Here is an 18327-nt window from a genome sequence, read left to right as displayed (position 1 = left end):
TCTCTCATCGAGACGAAGATGTTGGCCGTGAAGATTTGGGGATAGAGAATCCACCAATCACGGCATGCCAGAGAAAGGGAGATGGGGCCCGCAAAAGGGACGGTGGTGCTACAACGTACCAACCGAAAACAGGGTTGATTTTGGGATTATCGGCACAAAGCCTTGGCGTACAAATCACATATCGCCAGTTGCCGTATAAGAGATGCATCACATGGGATTCTCGGCCCCACCAATCATAATTGGCTAAACAAAAATATCACATACATCAGAAAACGACATGACGATTGATGCTAGCTTAGCTTGATTTAGCTGCCAGACATGCCCGATTTTTACTAATTGATTCCAATTTTTTATATTGTGGATTAAATTTGTCTTTGTAAGACGTGTTGATTTTCAATGAAAAGACTACAATTTTGCTATTTTATGATATTAGTCCACAATACTAACAGGAATTTACTTAGAATTTAAGCAATATTAGTCGAAAATTGTGGAGTGTAATCAAATGCATTGTGACCCAAATTCGATTCGTCCTAGATCCGAACAAATTACAAAAAAACAGAACTAATTTAAAAAGAAAAAAAGAAAAACCACTTATTGTCCTTTAATTTGAACTTAATCTGAATATTATTTACCCATTGAATAAAGATGTCTTCAGCAAACAAGAGAACAAATTTATGGTGGGTACCAAGCATCAAACTCCTTTATCTGTGAATGCATTATCTTTATTTTAATTTTTGAATGTTAATCATCGCAACCAAACATTTCGATTTGGCCCCAAAATAAATAAATTAACAAAAAAAAAAAATGATGGCAACTAACAAAGAATCAATTATCATCATCGATGACCACCCAACTACTAAAAAGTATTAAAAATCTACGGTCTCCCATTAGTCACTTAGTCACATGTCTTGTCCGTTCTTTTCACCTGTAGTTGCAGAGCAATCCTTTACTGCGCCACGTGGCTCCAGATCTCAACCCTCCGCATACATCAACCGGGCCCCATTAATCAGACGTCGCAGATCTGTTTGGTAGTGTCCCAGTAACACCGAACCTTCCTTTCATTTCTCGATCCCAATGAACGCCTATTTATTCTATCACCTCCCGTCTTTATTTCTTCACAATTTCACTCACTGCGCTCCACTGCACAACACTTCACTTCACTTCACACTCTCTGTTTAACGCTCGGGCAGTGCGCAGGTTAAGCAGAGCGCAGAGAGAGGGTGCGCACGTTAAATATGGTTCATAAATCGAGCATTTTTGTTGTATTGTTATGCATTGTCGTCGCCGGCGTCGGGGGCCAGTCTCCCACCGGGTCACCGACGGCAACCCCGGCTCCACCTGCACAAACTACCCCGCCGCCAAACTCCAACTCGCAGCCACCTACATCATCTCAACCACCAGTGACATCCTCTCCTCCTCCGCAAGCCACCCCACCTCCAGCGTCCTCTCCTCCTCCGGCAACTCCTCCGCCAGTTAGCTCCCCTCCACCAGCCTCTCCTCCTCCCGCCAGTCCACCACCAGCAACTCCCCCACCGGCAACCCCACCACCTGCATCTCCACCTCCGGCTTCCCCACCACCAGCTTCACCTCCCCCGGCCACCCCACCCCCGGCATCTCCTCCTCCAGCCTCACCACCTCCAGCCACACCACCACCAGCACCACTCGCTTCTCCTCCGGCTGCCGTGCCAGCTCCGGCACCAAGCAAGAAGAAGAAGCCAACTCTTGCCCCATCTCCTCTGTCCAGTCCGCCATCTCCTCCAACTGGTGCTCCGTCACCCACTCTCAATGCAGTCTCCCCCGGCCCCGCTCAGACCACCACTGATGCCGTAAGCCTACATTTTCCCATTTTTTAAAAAGATTACTCAATTAACTCTAATTGCTAGATCTTTGCTATTTGTAGATCTCTTTAGTGTTACGTCTTAGCTGCATTGTTAGATCTTGCATTGCATGATCTTAGTTCAGTAGTTTAGTCAACAGTTTCAAGTTCAACTGTCGAAGATCTTGTCGTCGTGGCGCATTATAGTGATATTAACATAGGGTTTCTAACATGAGCCGATCATTTGTTGTCGTTTTTGCTGCATTCTAGTGAAAACGTTGCTTATTTCTTTACTGGCCAGTGGGATTTCAATCCCACGTGAATCTTGGCCATGATCTGAGGCAGCTGTGAAGATCTAGTGAACCCCGTAAGTGCTTAATGGTGAAATTGACCGTAGGAGATTTTTACTTGCACGTGTTTTTAAGCAAATGATGCTCGTACAAGTGGGTTTACATGGCAGTAAATAATAATAGCCTCTGAATGTGGGTGGAGTGTGATGAGTAAATGACAACTGGAAGAAACGTAGAGGGTCACAGAGTCCAGTGGTTGGGGAACACGAGGCACGGAATCCCAAGGACTCAACAGTTCAGTCTTGAACCACCCGGGCCAGACATAACCAAAACGATGCGCTTTGAAATGGGCTCAAGAAAAAAAAGTTGCCTTTTGGGCTTTGGAAAGCCCAATTTGTAACAAAGCGTAATCTGGTCTGACACTTCTGGCCCATATGTATAGCCACCAGCATCATCCTTTGAGCCTTGTTTGGATCATCTGGCAAATTCTGTCATGCATATAAAAATAATCTAGTAGATAATATTATTCAAATTATGGTAAGTGAATAGTATGAGGTGGTATTATTGGTTAACTAGGTAATAGCATCCCCATCATGTGTGGCCTTACTCACTCTATCGGATCTCTCTCAAACAAGCTTTATAAGTAATGATTTTTTGTTTTTTCAAAAGTTGACGTTTGTATTTTTTAAAATACAAATGCTTGCGATGGTTAATGTGAACTTGTGTTGCGAAAATTTTGGATGCAGAGTGGAGTAGAGAAGCTGTGGTCGATGGAGAAGATGGTTGGGAGCGCGGTGTTCGGGTGGGCAGTGCTGTGCTTACTACTTTAGACAATTTTCATATGTATCTCATCGGTTTTATTTTCATTTTTTTGGAGTTTAATTTCTGTCGTTGTTACTCTTTTCACATTGATGATGGCTGCCATTTTAGCCCCCACGCACGCATAATGAGTTTTTACAGCCTCTGCCTGTATTCGAGTTATACATACATTCAGCTTGGGATTCTTTTTGAGAGATTTTGGAGGATTTATTATTATTATTATTATTTGTATGGGATTTATTGGTAGCAATCTCCTTTTATCTCCTCTTTGTCTACAACTTTCCATTTCTATCTATACGAATAAATTCAATTTCATGACTAATCAGTTCAATTTAGCTTCCTTAATCATCGGCTATTGAAAAGAGGAAAATTGGTCGTTTCATTGTGATACCCAAGGGTCAAGCACGATGGATTGACCAGAACCTAATTAAAAACACCTCAGACTTGTCAGTTGATGAAGCAAAATCAAAGGCTGAAGCCCCACTCTCATCAATGTGGGGAGATGTGTAGCAGGCGTGGGCTTTCGTTCAGGTTTCCTGGACGAAAATCTACTTGCATGAGTCGAAACATTGGTCACAAATTTTTCGGAGTTGCTGCATAAGTGTCTCAAAATGTTTGTCTTCGTACGTCAACAATTGGGCACGGCCAATCACGTCGCGTAGGTTGCAGGATCATTATTATAGAATTAGGTAGGAGGAACACATCTATTATATGATGATTAAAGCTGATAAATCATTGCAGTTTCACGATGGAGATTATAATGAAAAGATCAGTGCAATGAAGATGTCTCTACAAATATTATTTCCTTCCACGGAACACATTCGATTTCAGCTCGTCTGAGATATTTCCACACATCTTTCAATTTATATCATCCATATTTAACGAATTTGATCATCCTAATTGAAATAATAAGTTTTATTTTCATGTCTTATCAGAAATAAAAAAATTAAAAAAAAGTGTTTATTATCATAAAAAGTGTGTGCGGATTGTGATATGTGTACATGAAACGGTTTGACAAATCGGAAAAGGGTGATTCCGTAACTTAACGGCACCTTGTAAATGAAACGAATCGTTTTAAGCATCGTATTTGGTAAAATATAAAAGGACGGGCAAAATTCCCTCTCTATCACACACACGCGCGCGCCTATTTATCTTTCCACCCTCACTCACTCCACAAAATACAAAGAAGAAAACAAGACAAAAAGGATAACACAAAACCCTTTTCCTCAATTGTCAATTGAGAAAAAAAGAAATAAAACAAAAAAAAAAAAGAAAAATGGCAGTGTCTTCCGGCGTTTTCACCACCACTTTCCTTTCCCCGGAAACTGCGTCGTCGTTCCTCAAGCCCTCCTCCTCTGGGAAGCCCGGCCAGTTTTCCCCCGTTCATTTGCGAACCGTCCGTACTGTCACCTTGGCCACTGCCTCCCCTAAGCCTGTCACTGGAAAGCGCGAGCCACGAGGCATCATGAAGCCCCGCCGCGTCTCCCCTGAAATGGAAGCTTTTGTTGGCGCCCCTGAGATCCCTCGCACTCAGGCTCTCAAGCTGATTTGGGCTCACATCAAGCAACACAATCTTCAGGTATTTTCTAAACCCCCCCCCCCCCCTCTTTTATTTTTTTGTTATAAAGTTACATTTTTTATATGTATTGTTTTATTTGGGCTTTTCTTTTCGGATAAGGTTTTGTTTGGTTTACTAATAACGTGAGTTAATTTTGATTTAAAGGGAAATGGGTTTGCCTTTTTTTTTTATTGGTATTTTTTTAGTGGAAAACAATTGTTTTTGGTAAATGGGAATGTTGGATTTGGATAAGGTAGTGTATGTCTGGAGTTAAAAATGGTTTCTTGAACAAAAAGAAATGATTTTGAACCTTCTGGGGTTTTGGGTGAGATTTTATTCGTTATTTCACGTGGGTCTTCTCTGAGATGGCCTTAGGTATGTGGACAAGGCCTGTTCTGGTGTATGTGTCTTAGGAAAGTCTCTTATTTGTTCAGGACTGCGTTTCCTTGTATTGGTTTTCCGATGGTCAGTTATAACTTTATATGGAATAGCTCAAGATATTTGTGTCATTTCTTGAATTTCGTTTGACCTTCCACCAACAAAACCAAATTGACCTGCTCATGGTAATGTGCTTTGCTGCATTGCAACCCCTCCTTTGTGTGAATGTATGAAGATATGCTTATATATTGTTCCATGGTTCACTTTAACTCTCTTTTCTACAGTGGTCTCTTTTGGGGTGTAAGCAATTGAACATATGTTTCAAGATATGCATGATCTTGGATTCCCCTCTCACTTTCAAATACTATGAGTCAAAGCATGATTTCCATGTTATATTTTCTCTTAAAACTTCCCGTAAGCTGACCATGCAGCAATATGAACACACCACTGACTAGTTCTGAGGAGTAATGGACTATTATCGCAGTTTTCTCATTTAAGGGCAGTAAAATGTTTTAATTTTGGTTTTTGTACTAGAATGATATGGGTGGTTCACTTTTAACACTCTTTTCTACAGTGGTCTCTTTTTGGGTGTAATTAATTGAACATATGTTTCGAGATATGGATGTTCTTGGACTCCCCTCACTTTCAAATATTATGAGTCAAAGCATGATTTCCTTGTTATATTTTCTCTTAAAACTTCACGTAAGCTGACTATCCAACCATACGAACACACTGCTGACTAGTTTTGAGGAGTGACGGATTATTATCGCACTTTTCTCATTTAAGGGCAGTAAAATGTTTTAATTTTGGTTTTTGTACTAGAATGATATGGATTGCAAGTGAAAAAGAAACTTTAAGGTGAAGTTGTACGCTTCAAGTGATTGTGTAAAAGTAGGTTGATAAAATGATGCTTTTGATGCATAGCCCTCTTTTGAGTGGAAATAAATTGAACATTTAATCATGCATGTCGGTTATGCTTTGTCTGTTCCATACAAATTCAGAAATGACTTGACCATCCCTTGCCATTTTCTAGGACCCTGAGAACAAGAAGGTCATTATTTGCGATGAGAAACTGAAGAAGATTTTTGGAGGAAGGGACAGGGTTGGGTTCCTTGAGATTGCAGGGTTGATTAGTCCTCACTTCCTTTGAGAAACACTAGCGGTTGGTTGATAGCTATGAACGATGTTTTGTCTGCGGAGATGGTATTTTGGTCGGTCATGCTAGCGGAAAATGAATGTTGCTCTCTACAATTAGTAGCCTTTTCGTTTAATCTTCTTCTTATAAAAGTACTGGCACACAGAAGTATAGCTTTTGAAGTCGTTGTGCTCCTGTTTTCTGAAGATGTAGGTTCTTTAAAGCAAATATTATTAGTAACTGCTGGTTCATGCTGATCAACACCGCATATTTGGTAGAATGCAAATATTCAAGTTCTAGTTCAACTTTCACAGTGCAGAGTGGCAACTTTTGTGCCTGCTCAAGATCTTCATTGGGTTGCTGTTGCGCTTGCTGCATGAAAAATCAATCTATATTGATTCAAATTCTTTACTGATGAATGATCACGACGAAATTGACTTTCTGGTTTATAACCATCCGATGCCTGCATTACACCGGCAACTAACTTGATGGTTGTGTAAAAAACTAAAAATCGCAAGGGAATCGAGTTTAACCGAGGGAATAATATATAATAAGAATGTTTGTTAGAAGAGAGATTCTGAAAGGAAAGAATCAAAAGAATGTTGTTCTATTAATATGCAGAGAATTGTTATTGAGAGAAATCACTAAAAAATTATTTTATGGCTTTTTCAAAATTTTTGAGAAACTTCAATCGAAACTCAGCTGACAGATTTGTGGTACTTTTAATGAAGCTATACCCATTGGATTATACTCATCGGATATTTTAGGGAAGCTATACACCTATGTGATTATAAACTTATCAAATATTTCAAGTATGATGATATAAGCTTGGGTAGATGATCATGATATAATAGTTAAAAAGGAAAAGTATTAATAAATTTTTTTTAATCTCCCCGCTAGAAGATAGAGGTTCATGTGTGTACTTGTAGCAGGCATAATAAAATATTGATATGGTCCTGAATAATGAATATCTTCATTGTCCCTCTGAAAACAAAAATCTATGAAACAACAAAAAAATCTTCCAGCTACTAGTAGTACTACTTGAACCAGCAGAGAAGCTCAAATTCACCCTAAAACCCCTCTCACTCTTACTCCAATGGCCCAAAACTTATCTCTCCCTCTTCTCCTCCCGACACCTCCGCCTGCAAAACCTCTCTTTCTCACCCAAACCAACCACCACAACCTCCCGCCGCCTTCACCGCCCCAACAGCAAACGACACCGTCTGCCTCGCCCACTACTATAAGTCCACTTCTTCAAGACCTTTACAACAACAATTCTTCTTCACAACCCATTCACCAGCCCAGGTCCCGGACCCGACTTGGCAAGTCACGTGACTCCAACCGCGGCAAGCCCTGGTCCCACCACCGCCTCTCCGCTAAAGGTCAGCAGGTTCTTCAATCTTTAATTGATGATTCTTTTGATGTTAAAGATATCGACAGCGTGTTGTCTCAGTTGCTTGACCAAAATCCTGGCGAGAAAAGCGAAGATTTGGGTGCTGATTTGTTGGGTATTGTTAAGGGTTTAGGGTTTCATAAGAAAACTGACTTGGCATTGGATGTGTTTGAGTGGTTTAGGAGCTGTTGTAGTAAAGACGGTAACTTGGTTTTGCGCGGTTCTGTTATTGCTGTGCTTATTAGTATGTTGGGGAAGGAAGGTAAAGTTTCAGTAGCGGCTTCTTTGTTGCATGGTTTGCATAAAGATGGGTTTGATATTGATGTTTATGCCTATACATCATTGATAACCACTTATGCGAGTAATGGACGGTATAGGGAGGCTGTGATGGTGTTCAAGAAGATGGAGGAGGAAGGGTGTAAGCCTACTTTGATAACTTATAATGTGATTTTGAATGTGTACGGTAAAATGGGTATGCCTTGGAATAAGATTATGGCTCTTGTTGAAGGAATGAAGAGTGCTGGGGTTAAGCCTGATTCATATACTTTCAATACGCTTATAAGTTGTTGTCGGAGGGGATCTTTGCATGAAGAAGCAGCTGGGGTTTTTGAGGAGATGAAATTGGCGGGGTTTAGTCCGGATAAGGTTACTTACAATGCTTTGTTGGATGTTTATGGGAAGTGTAGGCGGCCTAAAGAGGCCATGCAGGTTTTGAGAGAGATGAAGATAAATGGATGCTTGCCTAGTATTGTGACTTACAATTCACTGATATCAGCTTATGCAAGAGATGGTCTGTTAGAGGAAGCTATGGAGCTTAAAACCCAGATGGTGGAAATTGGGATTACGCCTGATGTTTTTACTTACACCACACTATTATCAGGATTTGAGAAAGCTGGGAAGGATGAGTCCGCAATGAAGGTTTTTGAGGAGATGAGAAGTGCAGGGTGCAAGCCGAACATTTGTACTTTTAATGCTCTGATTAAGATGCACGGTAATCGGGGTAATTTTGTGGAGATGATGAAGGTTTTTGATGAGATCAATAAATGCAATTGTAAGCCAGATATTGTTACTTGGAATACACTTTTGGCAGTATTTGGGCAAAATGGGATGGACTCTGAAGTGTCAGGAGTGTTCAAGGAGATGAAAAGGGCTGGGTTCATACCCGAGAGGGACACTTTTAACACCCTAATCAGTGCATACAGTCGTTGTGGTTCTTTTGACCAAGCCATGTCTATTTATAAGCGGATGCTGGAGGCTGGGGTTACACCTGACCTTTCCACCTACAATGCTGTTTTAGCAGCATTGGCTCGGGGAGGAATGTGGGAACAGTCTGAGAAAATATTTGCTGAAATGAAGGGTGGTCGGTGTAAACCCAATGAACTAACGTACTCTTCTTTGCTTCATGCTTATGCCAACGGCAGGGAGATTGATCAAATGCTTGCTCTCTCTGAAGAGATATACTCTGGTATAATCGAACCTCACGCTGTCCTTTTGAAGACCCTTATTTTAGTTTATAGTAAAAGTGACCTTCTTATGGATACAGAACGTGCATTCCTAGAGTTGAAGAAAAAAGGATTTTCTCCTGATATACCAACTCTAAATGCCATGATTTCGATTTATGGCAGGAGGCAGATGGTTGCCAAAACAAATGAGATATTGCACTTCATGAATGATAGTGGGTTTACTCCTAGCTTGACAACCTACAATACTTTGATGTATATGTACAGCCGTTCTGAAAATTTTGCAAGGGCAGAAGATGTTTTGAGAGAAATATTGGCAAAAGGGATAAAACCTGATATTATTTCATACAACACTGTTATTTTTGCCTATTGCAGAAATGGTCGGATGAAAGAGGCTTCTCGGATATTTTCGGAAATGAGGGACTCTGGTCTTGTTCCAGATGTAATTACCTATAATACCTTTGTTGCAAGCTATGCAGCCGATTCATTGTTTGTGGAGGCTCTTGATGTTGTCCGTTACATGATCAAGCAAGGATGTAAACCTAATCAGAATACATACAACTCAATTGTAGATGGATATTGTAAACTCAATCAACGGTATGAGGCAATCACTTTTGTTAACAACCTCAGCAAGCTTGATCCACATGTCACAAAGGAGTTAGAATGCAAGTTATCAGATCGTATAGCAAAGAAATGGACCTAGACGATTTTCTTCCTGAAATCAGATAGCAACTTAATTTGCATGCACTTTTCAGCCTTGCAGAATTGTGCATCCAGTCCTGTAGTCCTTGTCTTGTGGCTGATTTATAGGTTGTTTGGGCTGGAGAGGAGCTGAAAAGCAATTATTTGTACACAATTCTGTGTTTCTTCAGCAGCTTAGCCTGGTGCTGTCTGCTCGGTTGAAATATAGGGCTGCCTGGGGATATTGTATAAATATAATTGTATAGATTGGAAGAGAGAGTATATATGGAGGGGAGAAGTAAAGGTATAAACAAACACCTATGTTGTATGTACCGGTGAAATAGAAATCAATGTGTACGGTCACTTGACTTGTGAGAGTTGTGGGTTAAAAAGTTTTTTCTGCTTTGTACTTTATAATATCTCATCACGGTCATCAATCATTACACAAACCCTGCATCATTGGGAAGGGTTTTGTCTTGTCTTTTGATTGTTTCTTAAACATTTTTGAGTCTCAAATGTTTGCAATTTCATGTTCTGATAAGTGGCAATTTGTGAAATGTAATAGCCTTTATAGTGAGTCTCAAATGTTTACAATTTCATGTTCTGATAAGTGGCAATTTGTCAAATGTAATAACCTTTATAGTGATATGTTGTCTGAAACATAATGTCAGTTGTGCTGATAAATCGAATTAGCTTTAGATTTAGATGGTCAAACGCAAGTAATCAAAGGGAGAGAAGAAAAGAGAGCAGGAAGCCATGTATTTGATAAGATTTAAGAGCCCATTGTCTTTGCTTGTTCACTGCTTAGCATACTAGATCTACAATGTAAACAACATACTCTTGGTTATACACCTTCTTATGCATGGAGTCGATGACAGTAATGTGTACTCGTAATTATAAGCATTTTAAAGCTTCCATATAATATTTTTTACCATCTTGACATCTCAAACTCAGCTTCTGAGAAAAGGGAGTTAGAGTTTTGCAAGCAACAATGCCAGCTGCTCATCAGACACATTAACTTCAACACATGCTCCCAGCGCCGATGCAAGTCTTGCTGCTAATTGATGCTTACACTGAAAGATGACGAAAATTAGACTAGATAACAGTGAAAAGGAAGAAGAGATACAATGAATAAACAGGATCTTACACAAAGCTGCTCTCCTTTGTTCACAATGTCGTAGAAGAATGAATAACAGGCGCAGTAGTTTTCCGCAAAACACAAATATTCTTCTTTCCTTCGCGATTCCCCAACAACCTAGTCACATCAAAATAAACAAGGAAATGTCGTTTCATTGGGTATGTCAAATTCAAACAGCTTTCGGCAAAAGCGCTTCAAAGATGCTTTTCGGAAAGTGCTTTTGCAAGCAGAAGCAGTGGTTTTACTTATACCCAAAAAGTACTTTCTATCAAAAACACAATCTTAAATGAACCCAAGATGTAGCAACTAGCAAGGGCATAAATTAACCTTAAAGATGGAACGTCCACTGGGCTCACCAGAGATTCTTCTGACACCCCTTTGATCAACAATCCTTGTTGCTCTCTCTATGTTTTTACCAAACAAGAAATGCAAGCTGCTTTCATTTCAAAATCAAACAAACAATTCAAACAATTACTTTTCAATCAAACAAAAGTTTTGAGAGTAAAAATGAATACACTTACATGGATAGCTGATCTTCAGTCACTGTTATGAAGAAAAACATAACTGGGCAGCTTAGTCATACAAATTGAGTAATGAAATTACTAAAAAGAAAATTATAAAAGAAATAGACCTGAACGAGTTGACTCAATGCTTTTCCACACCGACTCAGCTACCAAACTGCTTGCACTCATATTTTTTTTTTTTAGTTATATTTAACCTGGAAAATTATAAGTTTCAAGATTTGGGTTTTTACTTCTGTTAAGATTGAGACAGCAAGAAAGTGCTTAAAGAATGCGAAAGGGAGATGATAGTAACTGTAAATAACTGTTGAGGGTTTCGTTTATTCCGCAAATAAAAGAAAGAAAAGGGTTATTTGGGATGCTGAGAAAATAAATTTAAAAACAATGGCATTTGGATTCGATGTCACTCATTCTCCTTTAAAAAAAATTAAAAGAAACACAGGGGTCTGGTTACAATATTGTATCGACATTAATGTCGAGGCTTTGTATTAATGGATCACTACTTGCTTGTTGCTTATAATAAAATACAGTTATGTCAGTATTTTAAAATAAGTCATTTTTGTTTTATGTCTTCATTTAAATTAAGTCAATATTATCTTTTTTAAAAAGAAAAAAAGAAAAAAAGGCAGCGCACAGAATGTCTTTCTTTATTCTGTCTATTTTTGAGGTTTCTATTCGCATCTTCGAGAAAGAATCTTTGTGTGTGAACGTGACAGTAAAATGCAACTGTAAAACATTCCCGTTCCTTAAATTGGTAAGTGGGTGTCCTTTTCTTGACTTTCAGGTGGCAATATCTCATACCCTCTTTATTCCCACCAAATCTCAATCTCTTCAGGCATTCCAACTTTCGCTTGTTCAGGAAAAATTGCGAGCGTCCACAACTTAGTGCTGTAATTGTGCTAATCCAGTTTCAATTTTCAATTCATCATATATCTTTGTAGAGATATCAAAACTCTGTTATCTTCTAGACTATGCAAAACAAAATGGTTACAAAACTTGTGCTTGAAATTTCTGGGATTCACTATATCAATTTTGAACAAAGACAAGATCAATAACATAACCAACAAAACAAAAGAACAATGGTGTTGGATCTTCACTTGGAAAAATCTACTGCAGCTTGTTTCCAACAGCAACCTATCTACAGAAATTGCCTGCGTATACCTCACCATGTACTCGTAACCTTATTGAAATTTCTATGCGTCAGTGCCTGACCATTTAGAAAGTGGTTTACTTATGCAGGAAGCGGGTGAAGCATATGCTGCACATCATCTTCTGCTTCATCTGCATTTAGGGAGAAGATGTCGACAGGTGCACTTGTGCAGCCAATGGCATTGTGTTTGGATCTGCTGTTGGAGGAGCCTTTTTGATGATGATCAAGATAAATTACAATTACTGTAATATCGTCATGGAAATGTCGCCTTATTCCCCTTTTGAGTTTCTTTATCTCCTTATATCCCACCTCTCTCTTCCTTGCAGCCTCTTGAAGGGCAGCTCTCACCAATCTCTTAGCGATTCCCTACAAACTCAAAATCAACCACCACCGTTGTGAGTATTATATTTCTTTTTATCAAATTGATCAACCGAAAACATCTAGTTCATTTCCTATTCAAAATGGAAGGGGTGTCAAGATGAGTACTCACAGCTCTTGGGTTCTTACAAACAATTTCTACTGCTGCTTCATCAGTTAACTGTTCCCAAAGGCCATCAGATGCAAAGATCAGGAATAAGTCTTGTGGCCTAAGTTTCCTAATCAAGATTGATGGTTCAGCTGTCATTGCAGGTCGTTTTAGAGGAATAGGGTTGCCAAATTGCTGAAAGACTGGGTCTCTATAAAAATCGGGTTTCTTCAAGTAAACATCACCAATAGATCTTGACACCTGAAAAGTAAAGAAAATGTTTAGATCAGCAATTTCCGTCACATGCTTTGCAGACTGTGAAACAGCTATACACCTTCTAGAGGCAAAGATCGAGAATAGACACCCGTATCTATCAGGTTCTAGCACACTGATATGACAGAAGATGCTTGGATAATTTTGCAAGCAAGTCCCTGTGTTTCAATCAAATATAAGATACTCTGATGCTCTTTGAAACATCAAAAGAAAAAGCGCGGTGGACTGCAGAAACACAATTCTGTCAAGACCAGAGCTATATTCCATTCCGAGGTAGTAATACTTCAACTAACTTCAGCATCAAAGACCACAGACTCCAGAATTTACATTAAAAAGCATTAAGTTTAAAACGGAATAAAGAGAATGCATTAGAAAAAATTTATCAAAAGCACCAAATCCTCATATCAAATGATCATCTATTAGGTCCCAGAAAGAGTCATTCCAAGAACTTCGATGGAGGAGTTGCTTCTAATGCAGGTGAATACGAGGAGGGAACAGGTTCATGAAATAGAAAGACACAAAGATATCATCCTCACTACCAGTTAAAATTATTCCGAATGTGCAGACAAAAGAAAACATGTCAGATGACTAATTTTCACTCATAAATGCTAACAGAAAAATATAAGAATCAATCAAATTGGGATGAAGGAGCTTGATCGTATACCTGAATTATACCCTTTATTCTCCAAACTCCACGGGCATACACGACTATATGTGAATCATCAGGATGAAGTGCCTCGACTTCCTTCCTCACCTCCTCAACTCCAACGTTATGATCAGTTGACAACCGTTCTGCTGCCACCTTAACTTTGCTATCGTCTGAAACTCTCCGCCCAAGAACTGCCCTCGAGTCGCCAAGATTCGCCACATATAATACATCATTTGAAATTGCACCAACTAGACAACACGAGCCAACCGAAGCAATTTGTGGCCGCACAGGCAATACACGCTTAACCAAACGCAAGAATTCCTCCTCAGTAGCATGAAATGCCTTCTTTATCACTTCTGCAGACAGTCCTCCGTGTTCCATTGCAAATTCTAGATTCAAAGCATGCAATTTTAGAAAGAGGACGTACAAACAAAAATCTGTTACTTCAAAATACAAAATATCAAAATTCACCTAATTTTCTGTACTTTTAACAAAAAGACAAACTCAATTATGTCAAATTCCTGTTTCACTGTGATTTAAGCGCACTAACAAACATTCACTGAACTTCAAATTCCAACTTCCTCTCTTCCTCTGCATTCAAATTCATTCTATTTCCACAAAATTTAACCAATTAAAATAAAAATCACATTCTATTTACTGAAAAGCAAAATTTTTCAATAGCTTTAATGACCCCATCAAAAATTAAAAAAGAAAACAATTTTAAAAAAGAAGATCAAATTTTGAAACCAACCCATGATTGCATGAACATTACACAAAAAACATGAAAATGCATCATACAAAGCTCCAATCAAAACCAAAAAATAAAACAAAACAAAACTCACTATGCAGATAAGGAAAGAGATGCTTGTTAACAAATCTGGAAGCCTCGGGGCCGCCATGACCATCATAAACACCAACATAAGTAGCAGAAGGCGACGTGAAAACTTGACTTTGATCTTCGAGACAAGAATTAGCTTGAACCACGGCGATCGAGTAATCACCGGACGCATGTGGCTTCAAGTCGGAGTGCCACATCAGCCCATCGCCGCCGCCACGCCGGCCCAGGCACCTGTAACACGAACGCAACATCATCATAGTAACTCTGTTTGTGCAGCGTCCCCGTCTCCGCTTATGAGTAATAAATCACCCCCCCCCCCCCAAAAAAAAAGAAAAAAAGAAATCAAATTTTGTTTTTTGTGTTTTTGGGATGAATGATATGATGAAAGAGAGGAAAAGGGTTGTTGTGAAAAAGAGATGCCGCGTGAAGGGAAAGACGAAGAAGGAGAAGACTCTGATTGCTTTGCCAATATGTATATGTTGCTAAGTGTTTATTATGTATATGAATATATGATATATAATTATATAATTATATAATTATATATGCCCCTACGCGTTTGATGTTGAGTCTTCTCTTTCTTTTTTGATTTTTCTTTTCTCGCTTTTGCTTTCTCTGTTTTGTGTTTTTGTAATTTGTTTTTTTTTTTTTTTAACGAAAAGCTTCAATTTAAAGTTTTTAAAGACTTGACTGACCTAAGTTTTTAGCTATTTATTTATTTATTTATTTATTTGACATTTAATGGTTGGGTGTAGCTAAAAAAAAAAAAAAGAAAGAAAGAAAAAATCTATCGCTATTCGCTTCTTGCCTTTTTCTAAAAGAAAAAAAGAAAAAAGAGAGGAGGAGAATATAATTATTCCTAAAAGCAGTGGTATTATTTGTATTAATTAATAGGGTCTACATCCATCGAGTATATGTCGTGTCGCACACATCATAATTCTTGTTTTTATTTATTTATTTATTTATTTTTATTAGTAATAAATTTGTCACTAATAACGGGACTAGTGACTTTTTTTGTGAGGAGTGCGTCATATGTTACTTCCTATCTAAAATTATATTAACAATTGGGTGTCAATTTATATACTAAAACCATGATATTCAACCTAGTTATTGAACGTTGTATTGAGTGTCTCTCTATTTTTGAATGTGTGTAGTGTGATTTAATTTGTATTGGGGTTTTGTTCTTGGAGATTGATATTATATTTACATAATTTCAATTTCTAATTTGTATTTTAATTGCCGTGGTATGCAATATGTCAATCATCGACTATTATTACAAGATAAAGAATATAAAATATTGAATGATAAGGCCAAACAATGTTTAATTTAATGATAGGTGCAATAGCAGGTGTGATACAAATCTTGAATCACTACTATTTTTATTTGTTAGTAGCATGATGGTTACCAAATCTGTTTACTTGAGATGTCTCTATTTATAATTGAGGGCTCATTACAATTATTGCTACAATTAATGACTCGGATGTACGAGAGATAAGATTTTGAAATTACACTTTACATTTGGCAATCTCGTTACAATTATTGCTACAATTAATGATTCGATGTACAAGAAGTAAGATTTTGAAATTACACTTTACATTTGGCAATTTGCCAAAGAACTGACTAAAAGTAAGTAGAAAAAAGTATGACGGGTTATTTTAGTTTGTTAAAACAAGTTTAACATATGTTTTGATTAAAAACTATTTAGAAGCAAACTTCATAAATATAACACCTCTTGTCTGCTTAATAATTTTTGTGAAGAATTTAAAGTATTGTTAATTGGTTTTAATCGATTAAACCAAAAAAAAAAAGGTTAAAAATCTCAAAAATCTTGTTCATATTAGAAATATGATTTGGTTTACACAATTATATAACATTTTAAATATAAAATCTAAAACACATAAAAACCGGAATTAGATGGTCAATTTATAGCAAGCATGCTTGTCCCCTTGTTAAAAGATAAGCTTCATTCTATCCACAAATCTAATACCATCATCTTTGTGATAAACACAATTAATAATTTTTTAAGATATATTTGACTTTTATATTATAAAATGGATAAATTTAGGATTTTTTTTCGACATTCTTTAAAGTATCTCAAAATTATTATAAATTTCAACTTACTCTTATTTTTATTCAAAAAGTAAGTGAAAAATAGAGGTGGGCAGATAATTTTTTTTTTTTAATTTTCTTTACAAATATAGGGGGTAAGTTGAGGTTTATAACAGTTTTGGGATATTTTAAAAGTTATCATTTCATGAGAGATAATCCCAAATTAACCCATATAAATTTAGCTTGTACCAAATAAAACAAGATTAAGATTTAATATTAAGTTAAAGTTTTTGTTGAGCAGTGAATTAGTAATTAGAGTAAACTTAATTCAAAATTTTAGTTATTTATTTTAAAATTATTTCAAATTTTTACTTTTTTTTTTTTTTAATCTCTCTTTACCTAACAAATACTAAGCAGAATTCAGCTCATCCTTATCCAATAAAATAAGTTCCATAATTAAATAATGTAAAAACACGGTCTATATAGTACCCAATCGGGGTCGTAAACATATAGTTTACAAAGTCAATAAAAATTTATAAAACTCGATTATATATAATGTTCAAATTGTAGAGTATAATACCCTAAAAATGCCGTAATCACAGCCATGAACACAATGTCTTCAACTTAATACTTACACAACCTTATAAGTAAAGCTTCTTCAATCGTATATTCTATCAATTTGGCCGGGGAATAAATCGTTTATAAATCATAAGTTGAAAACGACAATCCGATGGGAAATCTAGTCGTAGTCATAAATGTTATAACGTTCCAATCGCGTGACCAAGACTTAAAAAAAAAAAAACCCCAATTAATTGGTCCACATGAAGTAAAATTTTGATCGTAGAAGACCGAAGACTCCATCGCTCTGGTCAAAATTTTCCTGGAAAAAGATGTTACTTTCTAGGAAAATCTTTTTAATGCGACGTGAACTACTTCATACGCTGTTAAATTTCTCACTTGGAATTTTCCCGCCCCCGTCGTGTTCAACACTTGCTTGGCGTGGACTATGACCAACAATTGCAAAGCCATGTGCACGATAAAGAGAAAAAAAAAAAAACAAATAGAAAGGTTTTTTTTTTAATTCTAAAATAAATTTACCTAGCTTTCAAAAAAAGAAAAAAAAAAGAAATAAACATAACTTAATTGGGTATCCCCGAAACTTCCTTAGAGCATCACCAAAAAACTCTTCAAATAAGATTTTATTAATTATTTGAAGAGCCACCTCAATATTTAAGGTTCTAAAAGACATTCCAATTAAGATTCTTCAAATAAGAAATGATTCTCTCTCTTCAAATTTGGAGAGTTGATTTCTCCCTCTTCAATTTATATTTTATTACTTTTCATTGAAGAAAGAGAGAGAAGTGCTTTAATTACTATTGACTTTTTCTTTAAAAAAATAATTATTTGATTAATAATAATATTAACTTATTTCTATTTGAAGAGTCTTTTGGAGAATATCATATTTTTTCACCTTTCTATTTGCCACATAGGTAAGCAAATAAGTATTTGAAGAGTAAAATTTATAGAGGCTTTTGGAGATGCTCTAAAAGTAAATAATAGATATTCACAAAATCACATTATGAAAATGATATTGCTTTGGTAAAAAGAGCCAAACTTGTTCAAACTTTCAAGGGCAGCATTGTCCACTTTGTTTTAATTAATTTATGCTCAACTTGGACCCGTTTTGGTGGTTCTATATATATATATATATATATT

At 37.1% G+C, this 18327-nt stretch overlaps 5 protein-coding genes across 6 annotated transcripts; 3 read left to right on the top strand and 2 right to left on the bottom strand.

Annotated features, from left to right (window-relative positions):
- The first annotated feature begins 1102 nt into the window (after window positions 1-1102).
- Window positions 1103-3171, top strand: LOC102617892 (classical arabinogalactan protein 9). The gene is made up of 2 exons (XM_006486891.4): window positions 1103-1826; window positions 2853-3171. The coding sequence occupies exons 1-2, from the start codon at window positions 1236-1238 to the stop codon at window positions 2934-2936; spliced, it is 675 nt and encodes a 224-aa protein (XP_006486954.2). The 5' UTR covers window positions 1103-1235; the 3' UTR covers window positions 2937-3171.
- A 906-nt stretch (window positions 3172-4077) lies between these two features.
- Window positions 4078-6301, top strand: LOC112499258 (uncharacterized). Its single transcript, XM_052432485.1, has 2 exons — window positions 4078-4504; window positions 5895-6301. Exons 1-2 carry the CDS (start codon window positions 4202-4204, stop codon window positions 6009-6011), a joined length of 420 nt encoding a protein of 139 aa, XP_052288445.1. The 5' UTR covers window positions 4078-4201; the 3' UTR covers window positions 6012-6301.
- Window positions 6302-6830: 529 nt separating this feature from the next.
- LOC102617122 (pentatricopeptide repeat-containing protein At5g02860) lies at window positions 6831-10097 on the top strand. The gene has a single exon (XM_006486888.4). It carries the CDS (start codon window positions 7093-7095, stop codon window positions 9550-9552), a length of 2460 nt encoding a protein of 819 aa, XP_006486951.2. The 5' UTR covers window positions 6831-7092; the 3' UTR covers window positions 9553-10097.
- Window positions 10098-10273: 176 nt separating this feature from the next.
- On the bottom strand, window positions 10274-11700 carry LOC102617416 (uncharacterized). 2 transcript variants are annotated; one of them, XM_006486890.4, is made up of 6 exons: window positions 11300-11700; window positions 11190-11211; window positions 10996-11101; window positions 10678-10785; window positions 10463-10603; window positions 10274-10348 (listed from the first exon to the last, which is right to left on the bottom strand). In XM_006486890.4, the coding sequence occupies exons 1-5, from the start codon at window positions 11358-11360 to the stop codon at window positions 10502-10504; spliced, it is 399 nt and encodes a 132-aa protein (XP_006486953.1). In that variant the 5' UTR covers window positions 11361-11700; the 3' UTR covers window positions 10274-10348; window positions 10463-10501. The 2 variants fall into 2 exon arrangements, with proteins under 2 accessions (XP_006486953.1, XP_006486952.1); XM_006486889.4 differs by having other exon boundaries at window positions 10274-10603; window positions 11300-11699.
- A 433-nt stretch (window positions 11701-12133) lies between these two features.
- LOC102616821 (probable protein phosphatase 2C 63) lies at window positions 12134-15089 on the bottom strand. Its single transcript, XM_006486887.4, has 4 exons — window positions 14570-15089; window positions 13743-14116; window positions 12830-13066; window positions 12134-12705 (listed from the first exon to the last, which is right to left on the bottom strand). Exons 1-4 carry the CDS (start codon window positions 14820-14822, stop codon window positions 12421-12423), a joined length of 1149 nt encoding a protein of 382 aa, XP_006486950.1. The 5' UTR covers window positions 14823-15089; the 3' UTR covers window positions 12134-12420.
- Between the last annotated feature and the right edge of the window lie 3238 nt (window positions 15090-18327).

This window comes from Citrus sinensis, chromosome 8 (assembly GCF_022201045.2).
Source record: "Citrus sinensis cultivar Valencia sweet orange chromosome 8, DVS_A1.0, whole genome shotgun sequence".
Taxonomy (NCBI): domain Eukaryota; kingdom Viridiplantae; phylum Streptophyta; class Magnoliopsida; order Sapindales; family Rutaceae; genus Citrus; species Citrus sinensis.
The sequence above is the reverse complement of the archived record's forward strand: the minus strand, read 5'-3'. Positions and strand labels throughout refer to the sequence as shown.